Source organism: Strix uralensis, chromosome 7, assembly GCF_047716275.1.
Source record: "Strix uralensis isolate ZFMK-TIS-50842 chromosome 7, bStrUra1, whole genome shotgun sequence".
Taxonomy (NCBI): domain Eukaryota; kingdom Metazoa; phylum Chordata; class Aves; order Strigiformes; family Strigidae; genus Strix; species Strix uralensis.
Genome location: NC_133978.1, coordinates 20,489,009 through 20,512,541, shown reverse-complemented (window position 1 = coordinate 20,512,541; position 23,533 = coordinate 20,489,009). Strand labels below are relative to the sequence as shown.

The window sequence follows — 23,533 nt, the reverse complement described above, 5'->3', positions numbered from 1 at the left end:
CCTTCCCTGGGATGGTGTCTGGGGTGGAGGGACCACATGCATCCCCCCCACCCCGGGATGCTGGCTGAGGGGCAGTGCCCAGCTTGCCAACCCTGCTCTCTGCTGCACTGTACCCCCAGAAATCCCGCTATGGCACCTACGCCATGCTGCTGCGGGCCAAGCTGAAGGCCGGCTCTGAGGACCTGGCAGCCTTTGAGTCCACCCTCTTTGACACAGCGAGTGGGGAGGACGATGGCCTGAAAAAATCCCACTCCAGCCCCTCACTCAACGCAGAGCCCTCCGGCACGGCCACCAAGGTGAAGCGCAACATCTCAGAGCGCACCGGCCGCCAGGCCCCTGGCCACCCCCAGAAGTCGTAAGCGAGGGGCATCAGCCACCCGTGCTGCAGCTCCGTTCCTGCCCGCCCTGGTGCTGGGGTGGAGGCCACGTGCCCACCGAGACCCTGCATGAGTCCGTCTGTCTGCGGCACAAGCTGGGGGGGGTGACAGCCCTTCCCCGGCTGCCAGCACCAGCCATGTAGGGCCGTGGCCCCTCCGCCAGAGACGGTGGCAGAGCAGGACAGTGTCTGGTCCTTGCCCGCGGGAGCTGCCCACACCGTCGGCCCCATCAGACTCATTCCTGCCCCTTTGTCCTGCACTTGGCTGCAGGACCCCGTCCCCAGCCGCCCTGGGGAAGGGGGATTACTGAAGCCCACCCACTGGGCTCAATTCTTCAGTGGTTTAAAAAAAAAAAAAAAAAAAAAAAAATGACAAAACCGCAGCAAAACAAAGCCAGTGGCCGCTTCTCCTCCAGCTCCCTTGTGCCATGGGGGGCAGACAGGAGGGGGCCAGCCCTGGCCTGTCCCCTCTGCTGCGGCTGGTAGCCAGGGGAGCCAAGGTGATGGCATCTGGCCCCCCCCCCGCCCCTGCCACCCCAGCCACCTCTGCACCCTCCCCGCTTTCTTACAACTTTTGAACGGTTTTTGTGATACAGTTTTGCACTTTTTAGTACCAGATCGAGCTGACCACCAGGGAGGATTTTTTTGGGGCTACTTTTGATGCTTTTTGGGAACTGTTTAAAAAAAAAACAAACAAAACCAGAAACCCAGCCATGTCCTGTAGGCACTGCACTCTGCGGGGAGGTTTTTACATGGACTTACAGGGTGACCCAGGTCCCCCCCCAGCAAGCTGAGCATGGGCTCCTGCCTGTGCTGCTGCCTGTGACCCAGCCCTGCTCTGGCACCAGCAGCCCTTCAGAGACAGCCAGCCCTGTGGCCACTGGCACCGAGGAGGCAGCCCTGGGATGGCAGCACCCATTGTTGCACTGGTGGCTGATGCATTGGTGCTTCATGACCCCCCCTGCAGCCTGGACTGGCCGCATTTGCACCGCCTGGGACGTTGGGCAGCAGCATGTAAGTACTTCAAGGTGGGGGAGGTGCCCCTGAATCCAGGGGGCTGGCACGGGCTGGAGCCAGCTTTCCTTCCCATGCCACTTCGCCAACATAGGCTGGGGCATCGGAGGCTGTCAGCAAAGCCTGGTCCGCAGCGCTGCAAGGTCCTGGTGCTGCAGCGGTGGTGGTGCAGCACCTTCCTTGGCCACGGGCTCCCTCCTTGCCTGGGTGAGGGGCCAGCTCGGGCAGCCCCCACCACCCCAGGGGGGCTGGAGGGTGCTCGTCCAAAGCAGGGTGCCAGTGGTGGAGCATGGCCACAAGACTGCCCAGGGTGCACAGGAAGGGATCTGGGGACTGGAAGGGCTGTGGGTGGGGGGCTGGCACGCACGCTGTTCTTGGCCACCCAGGACCTGGCTGGTTTCAGCACTGACTTTGCGAATGTGTCAAACTTTTTATTCTGCTCTTTTGAGTCTATTGCAAAAAAAAAAAAAAAAAAAAAAAAAAAGAAAAAAAATCCACCCTCGCCCTAGGTGGCTCGGGGTGGGGAGAAAAACCTTTGTACAGCTTCTTCTCTCGGTTACTGAAGTAAAACTTGCTCTTCACTTCTTGTGTGCGCTGTGGTTTCTCCCCCACAGTTGGGGACAGCCCTGGCATGGAGGGATGCTGAGGAGGGTGCCGGCAGCTGCCTCCTTGCTACCAGACTCCCAGCCCCAGACAGGGCTCAGGGGAGTTAGTGCTTGCCCATTGAGGGCCGGGGCTGGAGAGAGGGAGGGCAAAGGCTAATGGAAACTGTCCCTTTATTCAGAAGAGGGACCATTAAATAAGAGCAGAGAGGGGCAGGAGCTGGCTGCATCCCATCCCCCTGAGTCCAGGCAGTCAGACCCCAAGTCCAGAAGGCACTTGTGTGGGCAGGGCAGGGTGGGGGTGCTGCTGGCCCCTCAGTGCACCTGCGGTTGCTGGCTGTGGGGCAGCTCACTCCCTGGCCCCGGCTTCAGGGCCAGCGTGGGCGCCTGCTCCTCCTCCACCGACTCGCTGCCATAGGCACTGTCTTCCTTCAGCTCTGCAAAGCAAGCCCCGGGTGGTCAGCAATGGGGGGGCCAGCAGGGACACCCCCCTCCAGCCCCTCGCTCACCATACCTGTGCTTTGCAGCTTATCCAGCGCCTCGGTTTTGTGGAGCATCCTCACAGCCTTGTGGAGCCCCATGGAGTCCAGCACCTCCAGCAGCGCCCCCAGGCTGCCCCCTGCCAGCTGTGGAGAGAGGGCACTGAGTGGGGCTGGTGGCAGGACAGGCAGCGGGGATGGGGGCACCCTGGCCAGGCACTGACCTCGTAACTGCGCAGGAGGCTGATGCTGGGCGAGGGGGTGTCCTTGTAGGTCTCTACCAGGCTGCACAGCCCCAGGCGCTTGGCCAGCTCGATCCAGTCCGACCCACTGCAGTCCTGGTTCAGCAGCTGCTCCAGCCCCTGCAGCACCTCACTGTCCAGCGACAAGACCTTCCCTGTGTGGAAGAGGCGCCTTCATCACACGCTGCCCGTCCTCGCTGCGTGAGGGTGCTGCCCTGCCCAGGCGCAGTGCTTTTGGGGGAAGAGGGGCTCCTCACCTGGCCGGGGGGCAGAGGGCAGCTCTGCCTCGGGGCCCTGCTGGGAGGCCTGCAGCAGGATCTCCCGCACCTGCAGACATACACGGATGTCAGCATCTCCCAAAGCTCCAGCCAACTCCTCCTTGCCTTCCCCTGCCACAGCTCTCCCCAGGGCAGGGAAGGGCACAGGCATCCTTGCAGGAGCATCTCCTGGAGCTTTGCCCCATTCGTGCTGTGGCCCCCACAGAAACACTCTCAGGGGGTTTGTCCTACCACACCACGCACCTTCTGGCTCCGGGTCAGGTCCAGGGGCGTGTGGCAGTGGCGCTGCCTGTGCCCTGCCTGCCCGTGTCCCTGCGCGGCGGGCTCAGGGTTGGTGCTGTGCTCCATGGCCGGAGCCGGCTCCCCCAGCTCCATGGCCAGCTCCTGCTCCTCGGGGTCGGTGTCCGTGTCACTGCTGGCCTCTGATGAAGACGGGCTCACGGGCTCATCATTCTCGCACAGCACATCTGCCCCTGTCAGGCAAGGGTGGACTGAGCCCCGAAAAAGGGTGGCCCAGAGGTCTGCCCTGTGCCCAAGCATCCCCCAGCATGGGCAGCCGGGGCTGTGGGGAGGGGAAGGGAGAGGAGGGAGGGCAGTGCCTTACCAGCTTTGAGGAGCAGTTTGGTGAGGGTGGGGGAGCCCAGGCCGGCAGCCAGGTGCAGTGGGGTGTTCCCAGCAAAAGTCCGGCTGTTGACATCTGCTCCCAGCTATGGAGAAAGGCACAAGACTGAGGATGGGCTGCCTGGGTGCTGACCTCCCTGCCACTGTCACCCTAAGACCATAGGGGAACCCTTGCTTCTGCCAGAGCCCTGTATGAGGCTGCGCCCCATCCCCATCCCACAGCCACCAACCCACCAGCCTCCCCTCGTACCTTCTTCACCAGGTGGGTGGCCATGTTCAGGTTCTCCATCTCCACGGCCAGGTGCAGCGATGTCCTCCCGCCCTGCCTCTCCACCGCGTTCACATCCGCTCCCTTCCTGACCAGCAAGTCCAGGCAGGCCAAACTCTTTGCCTTCACGGCCAAGTGCACAGGCAGGAGGCCTGCAACAGGGGGAGAGGCTCAGCAGCTCTCCGGCTGAGCCCACAACACGGCTGGGTTCCTGCCCATTGTCTCCCAGCCCCACTCACCATGAAAATTGGGCAAGCGGAGCAGGTAAGGGGCAGCTGAGCCCAGGTGAGCCAGCAGCGTCCTCAGCATCTCTTCATCGCCAGCCTGGAGTGCCAGGTGCAGCAGGGAATTGCCGTAGCGGTCCAGCAAGGTGGGGTCAGCACGGGCTTGCAGCAGGAGCTGGACCACTTGGGGCTGCTTGGTGATGACTGCCAGATGCAGCGGTGTCTGCGGGACAGCAGCACCCCCTCTGCAGCGCTCGCAAGAGGAGCAGAGTCCTGCACCACTGTCTTTACCAGCATGGCTGTACCGTGCTCAGCCCTGCAGCCTCCCCTCAGCGGGAGCAGCAACAGGAGCCTCTGGGGTTGGGAAATTGGAGCAAGCCCCGGGTAGCAGAGAACCGGCTGCCCTGGGAAACATGTACCTGCTGCAGGTTGTTGGAGATGTTGATGATCTGCTGGCTGGGGATGCTAACAATGATCTCGATCAGCTGCTTGATCACAGCTGTCTGCTCATGGATAATAGCAAGGTGCAAAGGCCTGCCGAGAGAATGGGATGGCCCCTGGCTCAGCTCCATGCTTCTCCAGGTCCTCCCTGCCACCTCCCACCCCCCAGAGCCCCATAATGGCTCTGAAGGCCAACAAGGCTCCCACCCTCTCCCCCCAAACCCCTCATGTGCTCACGTGTCTCCATTCTCATCCTGCGATGCAGCCAGGTGCCTCTGGACCGCCAGCAGCATGCGAGGGTCGGCGGTGACTGAGTAGTCGAGCAGGGCATGGGCATTGCGACGGGCCAGCGCCAGCATCCACAGGTGGCAGAGCTGGGCTGGGGGGCAAAGCAGGACATCACTGCCAGGAGCAGCAGCTCCATCCACCGTCCGGCATCTCCTCCAGGCACGGAGGTGAACAGCACCCGGCCCCAAAAGGTCCCCAACCTGAGCCACCTCTCCTGAGCAATGTCTCCCAGCCCTCCCTCCAGTCCCGCTCCCACCTACCATGCTTCTGCAGCTCCTTGCAGTACGTGGTCTCCGCAGGCGCCTGCCTGTCGCTCCCAGGCCCCACCGCCTCAGGGCCCTTCATCTGCACACCCCCCTGATAGCCCCCCACGGGGTGAGGGCCAGGTGAGTAAATGCTGTTGTAGGCCAGTCCAGGGGAGTAGGGGAAGCTGAGGTTCCCACCTGAGGAGCAAGGGAGAGGGCAGGTGAGGCCAGAGGGGAGCACGGAGCCCCCAGGGCCAGACCGCGGCCACCCAAGCAGGGAGGGGGAAGAGGCATCCCCACTCACCTCCTCCAGAGCCGAAGCCCCCGGCCCCCCCGCCGGCACCCCCCATGTGCGAACCCCCACCAAAGTGCTGGGGAAACTGAGGCAGGACTTTCTTGCGCTTCCTCTCCACTTCTTCCTTATCTGCAGGGAGAGAGGGGCAGTGGGGTGAGGGGCAGCCCCGGCGGCGGGGTGCACGCCGGCCTGCCTGGGGTGTGCTCACCTTCCACCACGGGGTAGTAGGTGAACTGCTTGGAGTCACTCACGTCACCCCCCCGCTTCCGCTTCAGCTGCAGGAAGACGGTGACGGGACGGTCGATCTTGGGCTTGTGGTAGGGGGGCGTGCGGAAGACGATGGCATACTGTGGACAGGACAGATGGACATGGGGTTCTGCTCCTGCTCGGAGCTGGGGACGGGGTTCCCCCACCCCACAGGGCACCTGCTTGCCTCTGGGTATGGCAGAACACCCCCCACCTCCCCCGTACCTGCTTGTGCACATCAGTGGGGGAGAAGTCCCCAAAGGCCTGCCAGCCATTCTCGTCATCCTCATAGAAACGCACCTCGATGTCATCTGGGGAGAGAAAGGGCGCTGGCATCACCTGTCTTCCTGCCCTGGGCAGGCTCCGGGGACACAGACCCCTGGCCACCCAGGGGCCCTGGATCTCTCCTGCCACAGCCCCTCTGGAAGGTTTCAGCTGGAGGGAACAGCATTTACCTTTCTGAACTTTATCACACAGCAAGTACACCTCATCCCCTCCCCGCACAGAGCCTGCTGTCTTATCCATACGTGAGATCTTCAGGTTGGAAGCTCCTGGGGACTCTGCAGAGAGAGAGAAGGCGCTGGGAGCCACAGTGGCAGACAGAGCATTCCTCACCTCCTTACCCTGTCCTGCCCTGTCCCCTCCCCGGCCTGGCCCCATGCTCACTGCTGTCATGGATGGGGTCCGAGATGACGGGCTGGAGGGCCAGCGTGAAATTCCCGCTGCTGTCGCGGAGGTAGGCGGTGAAGCGCAACCGCACAATGCTCAGGTCCATCACCTTCTTCAGCTCCTTGGCCTCCAGCTCGATCTCACGCAGCTCTGCGTCTGCCGGGGCAGGGGGAGATACTGTCAGACTAGGTGAGGGGACGGGCTTCCAGGTCCCCCCACCCGCCCTCCCAGCCCCACCCTAATCGCAGCCCTTCAACTGTCATCCTGGGGTGCCGAGTCCCACTGAACCCCCAGACTGCCCTCACCTGTCAGCAGATGGCTCCTGTTGCGCATCTTCTGCTGCTTCAGCTTTTCCTTCATGATCTCCATCATATTCTTCTTGGTGACATGGAGTACACCCAGATTGCTGAACCTGGAGAAGAGGGATCCCACTAGGATCTGGGAGTGCCAAGTCTGGGAGCAGCTGACCCGGGGGGCACATGGGCTCCCGTGACCAGGAAGGAGCTGAGCAAAGCACAGAGTGGTGCTGCTCGGGCAGCCGGGGGTCAACGTAAAAGGAGTAACCACAGGGAAAAAAACCTCAACAGAGGTGGCTGGGAGACTTCAGGCTCCCAGAGGTGACAAGTCCAAAAGTGAGGACCAGCAAGGCTGGAGGCCAGAGGGATGCAAATGGGACCAGCCTGAGCCAGCAGCCAGGGCTGGATTTGTAAGAGCAACTGCAGCAGTTGCTGAATAACCCTGCAACTCAGGCTGGCTACAGAAGTCATCTGCAAAGTTGAGGAGCTGCAACCCTGAGAACAAAAGCCCAAAACAAACTGCACATGCCAGACCCAGAGCTGGGCAAAATGCTCAGTGGACAGAGATGTGCTGATCACCTTGTCTAAACCCACTCCTGGCCCCATCCAGCAAACCCAGCTCCTGGATACACTGACCCCCCTCTTCTCCCCAGCTCGTAAGATGCAGCCAGACCCCCAGTCGTCCTGCATAGGCAAGAGGCCACCCCGGGTCTCCCTCGCACGTACTGAGCTGTCATGTCCTTGGGTCCCACAATCGCGACACAGTTGCCAGCCTCGTTGCACTGCTTGCCCACCAGGCTGTGGGCATGCACGCGGGGAGGGTCACTGTGCGTCACCAGGTCCACTTCAATCCGGGCCATCCCTGTGTAGTTGCAGATCTGTGGGCAGAAAGGAGATGAGAGTCAGGTACAAGACCCCCAGAGCCTGCAGGACTCTCCGCAAACCCCTGCTATCCCTCCCCATGGCCACCACCCCTCCTGCCACAGCTCTCCCATCCCTCCAGTGCCACAGAGCTTAATATACATTTCCCGTCCTTCCTTCAAGGCACCCTCCCAGTGCCCATGCACACCGGCTGAAGATGCTGCCCCATCCCCTCCCCAGGGCAGTGCTCACCTTGACGGTAGGATAGGTCTTGCGCCCCTTCTCGCTGGATGCTCCCGGCAGCCCCCCGTGCGAAGGGCCCTCGCAGCCGTACCGAAACCGGAACCCCCGCTGCAGAGGCAAAGACAGGGTCAGCCAAGGGTGGCCCAAACCTGACACCATGAGACCAGGGGGTGACAGCTACACCTGCCCTTACCTGGGTGACATCCTTACCTGCTTTGGCTGCTCAATGATGACAAGGTAGGGACCTTCCACTGGAGGACAGAGAGGAAAGGCACCGGTGAGAAACACAGGATAACCAAAGTGAGTGCTCCCAGTAAGGATGCTGGAGGTACGGGGATGGTGCTGAAGATGAGGTGACCCCTGTCTGTTCCATGAGGGTCCTCAGGGCCCCCAGCCCCTGTGCTGTCAGAGCCCAGCCGCGAGCAGTGGTCAAAGCAGCAGCGAGAGGAGGGAAGGGCCAGAGGATGCTCTGGCACTCAGGGAGCAGGGAGTTCCTGGGGACCCATCACAGCCCAGCCTCAAGGCCCTGGTAGACTGAGCAGTGGGGCCAGACTGAACAGTCCCCATCCTGGTGCCACAGGGCAGGGATTCCCAGCCAACCCACAGTGGGGCCAGTGAGGACATAGCCCATGGTGCTGCTGGGAACTACGAGGCGTGAGTCAGCCTGCCGGGAAACCCCACTGCAGCCGGGGACCCCCGTGAGGGCACAGCCAGAGGGGCCCTTACCGGTCTCTATCACGGGCTCCTTCTGCTCCATCATGTGGGAGCCGAAATTGAAGTCGTCGTAGTCAATCCCATCCAGGCACTGGGTGATGGGAGAAATGATGAGTGTGATGAGTGTGTTGGGGCTGGAACCCCCAACTGCCCTGGGGGGCAGGCACAGACCCCCATCTCCCACCCTGGGCGGGGGCCAGTCTGACACAGACCCCCACTGCCACATTGGGGCAGAGGGGAGCAGGCAGAGATCCCCCGTCCCTCCCGGGGAAGAGGGGTGGGCAGGCGTGGACCCTCATTGCCCACCGCTGGGGGCACCAGCAGACCCCCTTTGCTCACTCTGGGGGCAGACGCAGACGCCCCCAACTCACACCCCGGAGACAGGCACAGACACCCCCCCCCCCGCCCCGTCTCCCACCCTAATGGCACCTGAAGACCCCCCATTGCCCACCCTGGGGGCACCCGCAGACCCCCATCTCCCACCCCGGGGGCAGCCGCAGAGCCCCATCTCCCACCCCACCGCTGGGCTCAGGCACCGCTCCCAGCCCACAGCCGCCCCCCCCGGCGCCGGGCCGAGCCCTGCCGCACTCACGGGCTGGAACTGCTCGTCCATGTCTGCGCGGGGCCGGCCGCCGGCCTGCGGGGAGAGCGCGGGGGTGAGCGGGGACCGGCGGCAGCAGGAAGGCACCGCCGCTCCGGAAAGTCCCTAGAAACCCCGCCGAGCCGGGAAATGACGGGCCCGCGCGTCACCGCCCCGCCCCGCCCCGCCGCGGCCCGGCACGGCCCGGGGACCGGCACGGCCCGGGGACCAGCACGGCACGGCCCGGCCCGGCCCGGCCCGGCACGGCACAGCTCGGAGCGGGGCTCCGCTCGGCACGGCCCGGGGCCCGGCCGCTCCTGCCCCCGCCGGCGGCTCCCCCGGCCCGGGCCGGGGCGGTGGGACGGGCCGTCTCCTCCCCGCCTGGGAGTTTTGGGCTCCGGGCGGGCTGGAAATCCCGGCGGCCGCCCGCCCGCCTCCCCCGGCTGCTCTCGGTTGGGCGCTGCCTGGCACGCCGGGAGCGCCCCAAGGTCCCGAGTTTCCCCCCGGGAGCACGGAGGGGTTTGCCCCCCACCCTCCCCGGCCGCCTGCCCCGCTTCGGGCGCCAGTCCCCGCTGACCAGCCGTCTCACCCTTTCCCAACAAGACCTGCAGCACAGCATGGCTGAAACCACCCCGACCGTGCCATAGAGCCCGGCAGCAGCCCCTGGGGCCTTCCAGGTCTCTACCCACACCATGTCACCTTGACGAGGCACCTCTGGCACAGGGATGTCTGCTCCAAGCCCCCCTGGACCCAAACAGGAGCAGCTGCCCCAAAGCACTGCCCCAAAGCCTGCTGTCTCCCCCCTGTCCGGGGGAAGCTCTCCAAGACTCTGCAGACCGAAGCCAGTGTGTGGTAACCCCTTGCCAGGCACTCAAAGGGGTGCTTTCCCATTCCCCCAGTTTCCACTTACACAGCAGTCCCTGCATCCTTCCCGTGGAGGTGGCCCAAGAGAGGCATTTGCCGTCCATGTTCCCATTCCCTCTTTCCCGCTAGGAAGCATCTGATTTCAAAGCGAGAGCAGCAGCTCCAGAGCCACCCGTGGGAGCATCTCCCACCGTCCCAGCACCCGGTGCTGCATGCTCCCCGCCGACCCCAGCAAGGCACTGCCAGCAGCAGGGCCCCTTCCCTGCCACCCGCAGCGCTCGCACCCTCCTACTCACCGGGGAGGAAGAGGCTGGTCTCAGCAAGCCGTCCAGCCCCAGCATCGCCACTGGGACTGCTCGCTACCACAGACGGGTGGCCCGCTGGGGTCAAGGTCTGCCTGACTGCAGGAAACCACCGGAGACTTCTAGCAAAGAGGCAGGATCAGAGCAGAGCCTCCAGGCACCCTCTCTTGCTCCACATTTCTTCTCGCTAAGCAATGGAAAGGAAAAAAAAGAAAAAAAAACCCATATCTGACTCCACAGTGCCCTCATACCATGAATTTCTGAATCAGTAGTTGCTGCAGATCTCGCTCAGGGGATTTTGGGTGTGTGGGAGAAGAGGGGAAGGAAGGGGATTGTTCAACCCGTGCGTGACTCATATTCTTCAGAAGCTGAGAAGAGCCTTTTCAAGGAGATTTTCCAGTCACTCAAGTCCTCCAAAGGGGCTGCCCTGTGGCCCCAGACCTGAGGTTTTTCCCCGGCTGGCCTGCCACCTGAGCTCAGCCAAGCTCTGGCAGCCCCTGCCCAGCCTGCCTGTGGAATGCAGCCCAGACAGTGGTGCAGCCCAGGATGTGGGGTCCGAGGGACCTGCAGGTGCAGCGGGGAGTGCAAGGAGGGTGAAGGTAGAGATCCAGCGCTGCAAAATGAGGTGTGACCTTCCTCCTGCGTTCTGCAGGGGCTTCTGAAAGCCTGGGAGCATGGACACCCCCACCCCCCCCCCCGGCCTGTGGGAAGCAGCATGCACTGCCTGCTGTAAGGATCCCACTGGACATCCCACCTGGGCAGCCTCAGCCTGCCACGACCAGCCAGCCACCTCATCTGCTGGCACAGATTTCCCAGAGAGGTGAAGGAGGGGACAAACATCCTCCTCAGTGTGCTGAGAACAGCCACCTCAAACCCTAACCACTGAGCCTGGCTGGGGGAGCCCAGGCCCAAAGATGCTGGAGAAGAACAGACTGTGCCCCTTGAACAGAACAGCTCCCCTTCTCCAGTGCCATCAGCCCCATCCCCTCTAGAGGGGTTTTCACAGCTCACTCAATGCTGCCCCAGACACTTCCACTCATTGCAGCAAACAGCATGACTAAGGAATGTCATGGGGTCGTGCCTGCGTCTCCCCAGCCCGCGCAGCTCTGGCTCACTTGGGAGGTTGCTGGCTGTATGCCTGCACACTTGCGCAGTGTGCTTTGGAGGAAGCCCACCTTGCTCATTGAGCAGAGCTGGAGCATTGTCGCCTGCTTCCTTGTTCCTGGAAGAGCAACCTCAGGCAACCTTAGACCTGGTCTCGAGGTAAGTCCTGCCTCCTATGCTGAGCAGCTGTGCCCTTTAGGCCCCCAGGCTTCCCTCGGGAGTGTAGCACACTTGGCTTTTATCTGCCACACATCCCAGAAGGGGACCTGTCTCCCCCTCCTGCCATCAGTAGCATCCCGCTCTGTGGCACCCAGCGTGCCTGGCCTGGGCCCTGGGCTTGCACACACACTGCAGTCCCCCTTTGCTGGGCTAATTCCTCCCTGTCTTCAGACCTTCCCAGGGCTCAGGAAGGATCCTCTGGGCATTGCAGGGAATGGGGTAAAGAGCAGCAACCCAACTCTGATGCACTGCCCAGAGCAGCACCAGCTCCCTGCCCCAGAGTGCAGCACTGCCACGGCACCCTTGCTGTGTGGCGCAGCCTCCCCGTGCCAGCCAGACTGCTTCAATTAAGGGCCAGCCGCTGCCAGGCAGTACGAGCTAAAGCCGTTGAACGTGACCTAGTAATGCAGGTGCTATTTTCTTTCCTCCCGTGACAACCGGCTGAATTGCAGAGCCAATGCCCTGCAGGCAGGAGGGAAACGTCTGTCCATCTGTTGGCGGCGGGAGTGTTTAGCAGCCATGGGAAAAGGCACTCCAGAAACGGAAGCAGCACAGCTCTGCTCCGAGCTGCCCTTATGTACAGCAGTCATGTTGCAGCCACCCAGCTGGCTGCTCCTCCAACATACTATTCTATGCAGTTTTCTTTCCCCTGGGGCCTGCTAATGCCTGCAAATGATGGCCCTTAATGCTTGACCTTGGTTTCTGCACGAATCCTGTGCTCTGCTCCATCCCAGGAGTCCCAACAGCTACTGGCAAGGGTCTGGCAAGAGGCTGCCGAGCCCCTCTCGCGCAGCGTTCACAGGGAGTTTGTTCTGAGGTCCTTCCTGGAAACCGAGTCCTTGACCTGCAACCAAGGCAGAGAGAAATCCCCTCTCCCTGAAAGCTGTCCAAGCCTTCCCCTCCCTAACAGCCTGCCCTTGAGCATTGAAGCCTTTAGTATCTCTGCACAAAACGCCTTTACTCCCATTGTGGCTATCAAGTTGGTTTTGGCAAACCCCAGCCACCCACTGATCTGGTTTTCTCCTCTAGGGCCTGTAAATCAGCTGCTGTGCTGTTGTGTTACGAACCATCGGCTCCACTTGTACAGCCGTGCGCCCTCAAAACCCCCTCAGCGCCCGCCAGCCGTTCGCCGTCTCTCACTCTCCCTGGCTCCCGCCCCGCCTGCGGTATCACTGCGTCGGCGTCCGCGGCTCCTTTCGGGGTGGCGCTAGCAGAGCCCCTGGGTGCGGATCTCCTCCCCCGGGGCCGGCAGCGCGCCAGCCCTGCCCAGCCCGGGCCCAGCGCGCCGAGGGAGAGCCGCGGCACGGGGCAGTGTTCACCGGCAACTCGGAAACAGGAAAATAAGCAACTTCCCCACTGGCAGGGAAACGGGTGTCGGCACCAGCGCTGGGACTTGCTTTCTCCTCCCCAGGTCGAAACAGCAGATGTCTCTCCAGCCTGTGTCTTCCCAACATCTCCTCTCCCAGGGAGCCCCAGAGCCGGCCGAGAGGCAGCCAGGGACCGGCGCGGCCGCCGCGGCGAGCGGGAGGCCGGGACCTGCTGAGCGCCGGCCGCTGCAGACCCCTCGGCAGGGACGGGCGGCCCCGGCACTGAAACTTTAACCCTCCCGACCAGCTCCCTTCCCACCGGGAGTCCGGACACACCGGCAGCCGCCAGCCCACCGCGAGGGCTGAGGGGCTCAGCCGGGGCGGAGCGCGGGGGCCGGCAGTGCACGGCGGACAGCCAGGCCCAGCGACCGGTCGCCCCCGGGCTGCCCCCCCCTGCCTCCGGGCCGGCCCAGCCCCGCGGAGCCGGCGCCCGGCCCACCCCGGCCGCTTACCTCCAGCCCCGGCCCCGGCCCGGCCGCCTCGCCCTGGCCGCGGCCCCGGGAAAGTCCCGGCCCGGCTCCGCCTCCCGGGGCTTCCCGGGCCCGGCTCCGCCCCGGCGGGGACAACGGCAGGGGGGGCCGGGGGACCCCCGGGTGCGGCTCCAGGCTGCTGCGTCCCGGGTGAAGGCGCTTCTCTTCCACCTGCCTGACACTCGGAGCAGGGAACAGAGCCCCGGGGTCACTGCTGTCCCCCGAGACCCACAAGACCCTTCGTCCCCCATCCCTTTGGACCCTGGCCCCAAAGTTGGTTGCTACCCCAGTCCTGTGCTGCGGGGAAGGATGGTCTGCCTCATCCTCGGCTGATTTTCACTTTTATTATTGTAAATTCACTGTTCTCTCTTTATATATATATTTTTTAAACATATATTAGATATAAAAGTCAGAAATGCTCCTCTTCGAACTACATATACTGGTGGATTTATAGGCCGATTTTGAAAAGGTGGGCAAATCAGGAAGCCCAACCTGATCAATGCACACAGCAGCAGCACATGCCCCTCTCCAGGGACGAGGGAAATTTATATATATATGTATATATATGTAGATCTATATACACACACACACACACAGATGCATTCATCCCCCTCTACACCCCACCCCTCCACCCCAGCGCCCTGCCCGGGAGGCTGGGGCTGAGCGGGACAGGCTCTCAGCAGGCAGGCGCTGGCTGGGCTGAACCCTGGGGAAGGCACCGGCGGACGGATTTGGGAGTCCCAGCAGAACGGGGCGCGGGCTTCCCCTGTTCCTACAGAAGTGCTTGCCCTCTCTGTGCCTGAGCTCCCCAGGTGGAGGGCTGGTAGTAGCCCACCGCCGGGCTGGGAGACTGGGGCTGGGGCACACAGGCTGCCCGCTGGGACAGCTTAGGTTTACAGCGCCATGGAGGGGAAATACGCTGCTCTGCGGGCGCTGTGCTTGCAGGACATCCCCAGCAGGACAGTAAACGCAGAGACCCATTTCCTAACCTAGTTGACCACCAGGGAGCACGGAAATGCCTCAGCAATTCTCCTCCAAGATGAAAAAATGTGGGAAAGTCATTGGCTGGAGGCATGGAAGGCCCTGAGCAGCGAGAGCCCTGGCTGGGAGGGCTAGCGCACTCCAGCCGGCGCTGCTGGTGTCATCCTGCAGCAGCGCAAGGCACTACCCACCCCTGGGCTGGCAGGGAGAGACCCCCTGCTGCCATCCTCACTGGGGGTGCAGACAGACTGGCACTGTTATCACCTCGCAAGGAAGGGAAAAGGCACTTTGGGTTTTTGGCTCCTCTGACAGTCACAGAGGCCAGCTGGTAGGCTTGGTCTGCTGAACCCTACACCCGTGGCTGTGGAGAGGGAGAAATGGCAATCCCCCCCTCCCTAGCACACCAGGCTTGCGTGGTGAGGGGAGGGTGAGCCCCCTGTTCCCCCACATCCCTTACAGAAGGGGGCCTCTATATGATTGCCAGTGACAGCCCCCAACTCAGATGGGGAACCCCTGAGGCTCAGGGGCAGATCCCGGCTCTGCCGATAGCAGCACCCGGCTGGCATCTCTGCACCCCAGCAGTGATGCCAAACCCCACGGGCAGGGAAGGGGCAGCTCCTGCAGTGGACATCGCCTGCCCCAGGAGCCTCAGCTGCAGCTCCCACCAGGAGGGGAGGGCACTGCACACCCACGCGTGCACACACATGCACACACGCACCCCGAGGCAGCCGGGGTCTTGGAGACATTCAAGGCAGGGGAGTCACTGACAGAGCCCGATTTGGGGGTCCCCACCATGAGCCTGCCTCCCATGGGGGTCAGGCCATAGCCAGGCCCTCCGCATGGCTGTGGATGTGGGCCGTGCTGGACACGCTGCTCTCACCCTTGTAACTTTTGGGGGCTCGGCTGGCTTTCAGCAGGACCAGGAAGGTGTCTGTGGAGATGGCCCCAAACTCAAAGGTGAAGGTGCCATAGAAGACCAGGACATCGATGATGAACATCCACTCGCACAGGGCGGCCACGTGCTGCAGCACAAAGCTCTCCTGGATGAAGAACACACCGCCTGAGGGCATTCCCGTCAAGGAAAGCACAGGTGGACCCCAACCACCCCATGGAGGACCATGTCCCACTGCCACTGCATGCTGCGGTGGCCGTGAGCAGCCCTCCTCTGCAGGAAACACACCACAAGCCCTAAAACTAAGAAATCCCACATGCTTCCCCCAGCAACGGGAGGGCCTCGGCACAGGTGAGGCAGTGGCACGCGTGCCCAAACCAGCCTCGGTAAATCATGGGACTGATGCCAGGCGGGGATTTTCTGAAGAGGCTGGGGCAGGGGAAGCTCAGGCTGCAGCCCTCAGGGCAAGCTGGGTGCCCAGATGCCTCACTCTGTCCACACCCTTCTCCTCTTCCTCAGCCTCACACCACCCCCCCGTCCATCTGCGCTGCCGGCTGGCTCACCCCAGAGAGGGGGCCCACTCCCTCTCCTCCAGGTCCTGCTGTTGCTTCTTTATACTTCTCTCATCCCCACTGGGGATCTCTAGGGAAACCTACTGCCAGAGCCACCACGGGTGAGAGGAGAAGGCAGGTACATCCCCCAGCCCTCCAGGTAAAGCCTTTGGCACTACCCTGCCTTCTGCCAGTGAAAGCAAGATCTGAGAAAGCCAGAGAGGCGGGGACCGGACCTGCGCAGGGTAGAGCCCTCTGCTCACTCCCCACATCCCACCAGGAGAGGTCCCAGCCCTTTCCCCACACCATCTCCACCACAGTTCGCTGCCTTCCCACTTCCAGTCCCCAGTGCTTACAGAGCAGCATGGCCATGGCAGACAGGCACCAGTCCTGTCTCCCTTGTCCTTACATGCCCTGCCTGTCCCTCCCAGCTGGCACAGCCCCCCAGCACTCCTGCCCTTCCCAGCTCCTTGACTGGCCTGCCTGCCTGCTGCAGTGACACAGTGGGGCTCTCTGGCCCGTCCCAGGCCCGCCAGCAACCCCCAGGCTCCTCCTGCGCTGTTCATTCTGGCCAGACCCCAGCCAGCCTCTTTGGGACCCATGGACTCCGCATGCTTTTTCCCGTTCTTGCCCAATAACCACCACCTTATTTCCCAATTTATCCCTAACCTCAGTCTCAAATAAGCCCCTGGCTCCCCGGCCACACACTCGGGACCATTCTTCCAGTTCCACTCCACCTGCTGCCGTGCCCTCCCTCCCCAGCATGGTGTTTGCAGACCCCAGCGCCTGTTCATCGAGCTGTCTCTTGTCCCACGGGGAGGTTAGCCGGTGGGTGCCGGTGAGCCCCCGCTGGCAGAGGAGCTGCCACACGCCCACCTGGCATCTGCACAGAGCACTTTTGTACTCAGCTTTTGTCATACAGGTAACTCAGATGGACTTTGCATTGCTGAGGGCTCGACATACCTTTGTCTTATTAAAAAAAAAAACCCACAACAATTAACCAGCCCTTCCAATCTGCAAGGTGTGGGGCTGGAGCCTGCAGCGGTGGCAGAGCTGGGCTGCAGCAGCCAGGGCAGGGCTGGTTTGGGGCACCCCAGTGCCTCGGGAGATGCCCACCAGCATCCCTTGCCGTCCTTAGCCCAATACTGCTGCTCCTCCAGCCTACGCCTGCAGCGAGCTGCTCACCCTCAGCCCCCTGCCCAGCCCCTCTCCTGGCACCGTGCCTCACTGCCAGACCAAAGGATGGAGGATGTGGGGCGCATACCCCCCCACAAGGACCAGCTTTCACCAGCCCAGCCCGTCTCCTCCCCACACCCTTCAGAAGGATACTGAAGACAAGGGTGAGGAAGGCCACAGCGGTGAGGATGCTACGTAAGTGGCCGGTCCAGTACTGCCCGCGGGTTTTGGCCATGCGGTAGGTGAGGATGGACTGCAGGAGCAGGAAGAGCATGCTGGTGGGAAAGGCCACCCCCGCCCCGATGTAGTGCAACACCTTGGCGTGATCCACCTGTGGGGGAGAAACCATTGGTGCCAGCACCCCGGGACACTCCCCCAGCACGGCTCTGCTCCGGGGGGTGGGTTTGTGCCAGGCAGGGGTGCAGGCAGTGCCAGGAGTGGCTCCAGGCAGCTCGCCCTGTGCCCAACTCCTGCCTGAAGAGCAGATTTGGACGCACCATCTGCTGCTGGGATCTCAAAGTGCTACTGTTTCTTTCATCTGTGGGGTGGTAGCTCCTGAGCCCCTTGGGCCGACAGCCCTGCCGTGCCCATGGGCATGGGGCAGGGGCTGCCCTCTGCCCTGAGCCGCATCTGGGGCTGCCTGCACCCCCTCCCCGGGGTCACAGCGCTGCCTTCAGCTGAGCCGCTGAGCCATGGCTGGGGCACTAGGGGGATCAGGGCCAGCGAAGCTTCTCCCAGGGGGGCGGCGCCGGCAGCGGCCTCCTGCCAAGCGGAAGGGCCCGGCTGCCGCAGGCAGAGGGCAGGCAGCTGCCGGGAGGCCGGTGCCTGGCAGTGCAGGCGTGGGGGTGAGCGCCGCCAAGCCCCGGGCTGCTCCAGACCCTGTGAGCACTGGCTCTGCCCGGTTTCCTGGCATTGCCCCCCGAGCAGCAAACACCCCCAGCGGGACGGCCGGGCAGCGGGAGCATCGGCAGCTTGGCCAGGGCTCCTCTGCCCCGCTGGCACGTCCCTGCCTGCGCGGGGTCATGCATCCATGGAGGGGACAGACCGTGCAGAGGGTCTCGCATAAGGGTTAAACCAAACCCAGAGCTTAATCTGCACCCAAAACTGTAAGTGCATAAGCAAGGATGAGTCCCAGCACCTGGGGAAGCACAGCAGCTGGTGGAGGTGAAGGAGTGCATGGATAGGGGTGCTGGACCAAAACAACCACCCCAAATCCTACACTGCTGAGCGCTGCCACTGCCCCGCTCCAGCCAAGGCCCCCTCCCGCCTCCCCCACACCCGGAGACACCCGGAGGAGATGCCTTACCTGGAAGTTGCCGACCATGGTGAGGCCAGCAGCGCAGACCCAGCCAGCGGCCAGCCCCAGGGTGTTGAGGAGAGATGGCCCAAGGCGCTCCAGGAGGTGGGCGTAGCGCAGTAGCCCCACCAGGATGACTGCAGGAGGGAGACACAGCCCTGTCGCATGCTACTGCCACCTGTGCCCCCCCCACACCCACCCCTACCCCCCGCTGAGGGGTGAGCACCACAGGGCGCCCGGCTCCCGCTCCCCCAACAGCAGGCACTTACCCATGAAGGAGCCCAGGCTGCAGATGAGGCTGAAGAAGCAGCTCTCGGGAGGCAGGGTGCCACACTTGCTGTGGGGACAAGGCAAGGCCCGGGGAGCCTTCAGCCAGGGGGCACTGGGGTGCAGCCCTTCCCCCCTCCCCAGGACATACTCCTGGGTTGCCCCAGGGAGGCTCTGACACTTGGCTGGCCCCACGTCCCACCCTGCAGCTGCTCACCTGACGAGGGGGATGTGGTCCAGCGTGCAGCAGGAGACAGGGCCGTCCACACCGCATGATTGATTGTAATTCCTGCCGGGAGAAAAGCAACAGGCTAGCAGAGCCGAGCTGCTGCCTGGGACCCTCCTGCCTCCTGCCCACAGGCCCTGCAAGGGCAGCAGAGTTGCTCCCCAGCGAGCACAGTCCAACCCCAGGGATGTGCCTGCTCTCTGGTGACAAGCCCCTCCAGGGAGTGACCCAGTGCCCAACAGGGTCCTCTGGGAGCATCATGGCTGGGTTTCCACAGCCTGTCCCCTGCCTGCTGGCTCTGCTGCCCACCCGGAGTCCCTGCCTGCGAGGGAGACGTCATGGAGGGGTGGGGGCTGCACGCACCCACTGGGTGCATGGGCCAGGGGACTGCGCTCAGGGGGTTCTTGCAGCCCCAAGCCCCAGGCAAGAGCGGGAGCACCCGTGTGCCAGCCCAGCCACACATCCCCGGGGTGGGTGCATGGGTGCGGCTGGGCACGCAGCCACTGACAGCTCCGGGCTTGCACGGGCAGGGAGGGAATGCCGAGCTGAGCGGGAAACGGCCCCCATGGCCATAAGCACTGCAGGACAGTGCCAACCTGCCTGGGAGGGAGGGAGCTGCCTGAGGGGAGGACATGACAGGAGCAAGCCCCCAGGCTGCCCTGAGGAGCCCAGCACAGTGTCAGGGCATCCCTCTGGGGCCTGTTAGCAGCCCCCAATGCCGCTGGGCTGGGGCAGGGGTCTGCTGCCCACAACCACCGCACAGCCCTGGAAGTGCCTCCTGTGGCCATGGATCCTGCAAGCCCGGGGATCCAGAGCTCTTACCAGCCTGAGACACCTTCCTGTACCACAGCTGCTGCCTACAACGCTAACCAAATTCCCCCCTGCAGTACATGCCCCATCACCCTCCTGGCTCTGCTGGGAGCCGGCACACACTTGTGGGAGGTTTTTGGGTGCCCCTTTGCTGCAGCACCACCCAGGCACCCGGCACCTCTGCCTGGCACAGCTGAGCGGGGCCCCCTCCCCACCCTGCAAACAGGGAGCCCAAATCCCTGTGCCCCAAAGGGCCCCCTCAGACACCCCCAGCCCCGTGGCAGGGACGGGAGCCGTGGGGTGGCCAGCACTGCCCTGCCCCTGGCCCTGGCTGTCCACCAGCCGCCTCCAGCCGCTCAGCAAGTGCATGGTTAAAAAGGCCTTTTTGGAAAGGGCCGGGCAGGGCTCTGGTGTTTTTTCAGTCTCCTCATTTACTGGTGGCTTTGTTTTCCAACCGCGAAGCGTGGAGCCCCACGGCCTCCTCAAGGGCTGCTCTTGGGGCCGTGTTTAGTTTGGGAGGGTTTTTTTATTATTATTTTGTTTAAAGCGAGCAGCCCGAGGCCGGGAAGCATTATTCATCATTAAGGGCTGGCTGTGCGGCAGAGACAACCCAACACACACATTCTTCCCAGGGCAGAATCAGCCATCAGGCAGGAAATGGCAGCGGCTTTTTTTTTTCCTCCTTCTCCTTCAAACACTCCAGCAAGAATTAAACTAACATGGATTTTTCTGGGCAGATATCTAAGGAGACACAACAAGCCAAAAACCCTGTAGAAGAAGTTGCCAAGAGAGTAAACAGGGTTTTTTTCCCAGCCCTCGCCTCTCCTGTGCCTTATCCCCTAACCCGGGGTGCTGCAGGCAGCTCTGCCTGTGGGGTGGCCGGGTGTCGCAGGACCGTCCCGTCCCCCTGGCACTGCCAGATTTAGCCTCCAACAAGCAAGCCTCAACCTTTTCCATGGAGACACACGGCCCTCTGTAATTCCCTGACCATTTATTTTCATACTTTCTCCATGCTGTGTTTTTTCAATGGCCTCCTTCTCCCCGCCTGGTTTGGTTTGCAGCAGGGCTGGACTGTTCACCGGAGCAGCCGTAACCGCAGGCAAGCCTGGGCGGGGCAGGGAGGGCAGCTTTCGATAGCTCTTCTTGGCCCTGGCATCCTCACTGCTTTGCAAATGCGGGGCCCAACCCTGCCAGCAGCTAGTCCCCAAGCAGCTCTGCTCCCAAAAGCCGCTTGCAGGTTGGACAGGAGACACATGCCCTGGCTTGACTGTGCCCCATCACTGTCACCACCATGTCTGCTGGGGAAGAAGGTGGCTCTGCCTTCCGTAATGCTTCCACATCTCCTGTCATTCCCAGCCCCCTCCCAGGGCCGGCCTGGCCCCCGACCCTGCTTTCAGCATGTTGATGGTGCAGGGAGGACCTCTGCTACCCGGTGGTCCAGCACAGCGTGGCACAGTTCAAGCGCGTCATGCAGGGTTTTTAACAGAGCCGGTCCGTGGTGAATGGCCCCTGCCACCTCCCCAAGCCTTACCAGTTGTGGACAGGGCAGATGTGGTTGTTGGAAAGTGCCATGGCGTACCTGGAGGAGAGACAACAACGGGGGTTACCACAGCCACCCGCCTCCCTGCATCCCCCCTCCCGGCCAGCACCTGAGCCAGCCCCAGGGATCAGTGGCAGGAGTGGGGGGTACAAGCCCTCGCTGCCTGCCAGGGGCCAGCGCTCACCCTGTGGCACCTCCTGCCTTTACAAGGCAGCAGAAAGAAAAGCAAGTGCACAAGCCCAGCCCACACTCCAGGGAGGTCCTGCTTGCTGGGACCAGGTCCCCCTGCCTGGTACCCCCATCCCCGCTGAGAGTCGCCTCCTGATCCAGCTCAGTGTGGCTGCAGCTGTGGCTGCTCCTGCGGGGCCTCTTCCCCATCGTGCTGCCATGCTCCTCAGGCTCTGGGAGGCTGCTTTGCCACAGAGCCCCCCACCCCAGCATCAGGGCTCTCCACCAGCCTACAGCTGTGCCGGGTGTCACCCGATGGCCGCTGGGCTCTGCCGTGCTTCCTCCGGCCCCTGGACAGCCAGCGCCTGGAGCTAAAAGAAGTCTGGAAAAGTAGCCGGTGTGTTGGCAGGGCATTTTTGGCGGATCAGCTCCATCGAGCATTTCACTGCGGAGTCAGCCCTGCACCTTGGTCAGTGTAACAAGAGGTTCATGACACACATCCCGCTCAGCTCCATGGGGGTCTCAGCCCCATGCGCCCCCAGCCAGCGAGGAGCCCTCCTGCCTGGCAGCCACAGCAGCAGACAGCACTACACTGTTCAAATCACTGCTACCAGCAGCCATAAACGGCTCAGGTTAAAAATAGGCCCCAACATCGGTAACGAAACTCCTCTCCTGCCTGAGCTGGCCATGTAACAGCCGGGCTGCAAAAAGGATGATCCCGGCAGAGAAGTGCCGGGACACAGAGCGGGATAGCTGGAGGGAACCAAGGGGCAGCACTGCCCACCGCAAGGGCTGCCCATAAGAGTATCGCATCCCCCCAGACCCCTCACCCAGCTGCTTCCCAGCACAGGTCTCCCCCAAGCATGCAGCCCCTGTCCCAGCCCTCTGTGCCCTCCTGGGAGGGGGCAATAAGCCAAGAGAGGCACAAATGGCACTGCCCTCCCCCAGCAGGATGTGCCCCCACCCACCCGGTCCCCCCTCACGGCTCTACATCCCAGGCATGGCCAGCAGGGCACGCAACTGCCCTGCCTCACCCTGCCACCATACCAATGAGGGACACGGTGTCCACCAGGCAGCTACAGGACATTTTTGGGGCCAGAAAAAGGGCCTGAGACCCCCCTCCCAGGGCAGCTCTGGCTGTGAGGACCATGAGCAGCACCTCCCTCCTGTGCTGCTCTGGGCTGGAGGGGCATCTGCCCCACAGGGTCACCCACAGGAGACAGCCAGGGCTTCGTGAGGCATCCATGGAAAAAACTTGGAGCATGACTTCCGTGCACCAGGGTCAGCATTTGGCTTTGTCATGAACAAGTACAGGGGATACCACAGGGGGAAAGCTCTCAGAGCGACCTGCATGGTAATAGGTGCATTTGCTCCATTCCACACCCCTAAAAGTCCCATCACCTATGCTGGGGCTCTCTGAACCTTTGGGAAAAGTCCCTCATCCAGTGCTCACCACTGCTGTGGTAGAGGCACAGGGGTGCCAATGGGCTGGGGCAGGACAGACCTATGTGACCAGCTGAGGTCCCACAGCCAAGGCCTGGGGAAGGGACCAGCAAGTGTGGGCTAGTGCTGCTCACCCAGATGACACAGCCTCTGCCCCCAGCACAAGGGACAAATGTCCCCTGGCTGTCCCACCCATCCACCACACGGGATGGGTGCCCGTGTGCTGGTTACAGTTCTGGCGCTGCAGGACCTGGGCTGGTGGCATCGCTCCCAAGGCCATTCCTGTGCTGCCTAAGCATCAGCACGCTGACACCAGGACAGGGACATGCGATCCCGGGGTTGTCAGGGGTGTGAGGCCAGGGAGGCACGTGCCAGCACCACTGCAGGGGACGCAGTGACCGCACAGGGTGACTGTGGGGGGGCAGGGGGGTGTGGGAGTGACTGAGCATGCAGAAGTGTCCCAACATGACGCGAGGCCAGTGGTGTCCTGCAATTACCTGCCCCGCAGCATCCCAGGTTGCAGCATCCCGCAGCATCCTCCAGCCCCCCTGGCCTTCAGCATCCCACCCCGCAACATCCCGCCCCGCAGCCCGGGCGGCCCCGTCCCGCCGCCGAGGGGGTGGGGGGCTGGCGGCGGCTCCGGGCCGTCCCGCGGCACTCACACGATCCACATGCCGGTGATGGTGAAGGCTGGCAGCGTGACGGGCAGGATCCCCCAGGCCGGCATCCTGGGGCCGGGCATGCCCCGCCGGGCTACGGGCGAGCGGGGCTGCCGGGGGAGCCTCCCCGCTGCCTCCTGCTGCCGGGCCGCCGCCGGGCCGCGCTCCCCATGGGCGGCCGGGGCCGGGGCCGGGGCCGGGCGGGCAGAGCGAGG

The 23,533-nt window shown here is 63.1% G+C and overlaps 3 protein-coding genes across 6 annotated transcripts in view; 1 reads left to right on the top strand and 2 right to left on the bottom strand.

Annotated features, from left to right (window-relative positions):
• Positions 1–1,971, top strand: part of PSD (pleckstrin and Sec7 domain containing) — a 49,335-nt gene extending 47,364 nt beyond the window's left edge. For all 3 annotated transcript variants that reach the window (XM_074874765.1, XM_074874766.1, XM_074874764.1), the window contains one exon: positions 120–1,971. In XM_074874765.1, coding sequence (XP_074730866.1) covers positions 120–359 — 240 coding nt within the window. In that variant the 3' untranslated portion in view covers positions 360–1,971. The remainder of the gene's footprint in view (positions 1–119) is intronic.
• A 178-nt stretch (positions 1,972–2,149) lies between these two features.
• On the bottom strand, positions 2,150–12,306 carry NFKB2 (nuclear factor kappa B subunit 2). Of its 2 annotated transcripts, XM_074874767.1 has the most exons (25): positions 12,166–12,306; positions 10,143–10,335; positions 9,893–9,982; positions 8,995–9,039; positions 8,415–8,493; positions 7,899–7,939; positions 7,698–7,796; positions 7,311–7,462; positions 6,594–6,700; positions 6,286–6,444; positions 6,075–6,179; positions 5,845–5,930; positions 5,582–5,720; positions 5,383–5,502; positions 5,094–5,276; positions 4,783–4,924; positions 4,524–4,638; positions 4,120–4,327; positions 3,863–4,032; positions 3,596–3,698; positions 3,235–3,464; positions 2,971–3,040; positions 2,696–2,868; positions 2,507–2,618; positions 2,150–2,429 (listed from the first exon to the last, which is right to left on the bottom strand). In XM_074874767.1, the coding sequence occupies exons 2-25, from the start codon at positions 10,185–10,187 to the stop codon at positions 2,308–2,310; spliced, it is 2,895 nt and encodes a 964-aa protein (XP_074730868.1). In that variant the 5' UTR covers positions 10,188–10,335; positions 12,166–12,306; the 3' UTR covers positions 2,150–2,307. The 2 variants fall into 2 exon arrangements, with proteins under 2 accessions (XP_074730868.1, XP_074730869.1); XM_074874768.1 differs by lacking the exon at positions 9,893–9,982.
• A 1,327-nt stretch (positions 12,307–13,633) lies between these two features.
• On the bottom strand, positions 13,634–23,533 carry TMEM150A (transmembrane protein 150A). Its single transcript, XM_074874794.1, has 7 exons — positions 23,322–23,533; positions 21,040–21,087; positions 18,690–18,761; positions 18,475–18,542; positions 18,215–18,342; positions 17,062–17,239; positions 13,634–15,349 (listed from the first exon to the last, which is right to left on the bottom strand). Exons 1-7 carry the CDS (start codon positions 23,399–23,401, stop codon positions 15,105–15,107), a joined length of 819 nt encoding a protein of 272 aa, XP_074730895.1. The 5' UTR covers positions 23,402–23,533; the 3' UTR covers positions 13,634–15,104.

Bases quoted from the DNA above. Each gene is read 5' to 3' on its own strand.
- TMEM150A (XM_074874794.1), bottom strand. From the start codon at position 23,401: ATGCCCGGCCCCAGGATGCCGGCCTGGGGGATCCTGCCCGTCACGCTG. The intron at 18,762-21,039 runs GTAAGGCTTGGG...TTCTCCCGGCAG, and splicing joins ATCTGCCCTGTCCACAACTG to GAATTACAATCAATCATGCG. The intron at 15,350-17,061 runs GTATCCTTCTGA...GAATGCCCTCAG, and splicing joins CTTCCTCACCCTTGTCTTCA to GCGGTGTGTTCTTCATCCAG.
- NFKB2 (XM_074874767.1), bottom strand. From the start codon at position 10,187: ATGCTGGGGCTGGACGGCTTGCTGAGACCAGCCTCTTCCTCCCCG. The intron at 4,925-5,093 runs GTAGGTGGGAGC...TTTGCCCCCCAG, and splicing joins CAAGGAGCTGCAGAAGCATG to CCCAGCTCTGCCACCTGTGG. The intron at 2,869-2,970 runs GTGAGGAGCCCC...TCTTCCACACAG, and splicing joins GCCCTCTGCCCCCCGGCCAG to GGAAGGTCTTGTCGCTGGAC.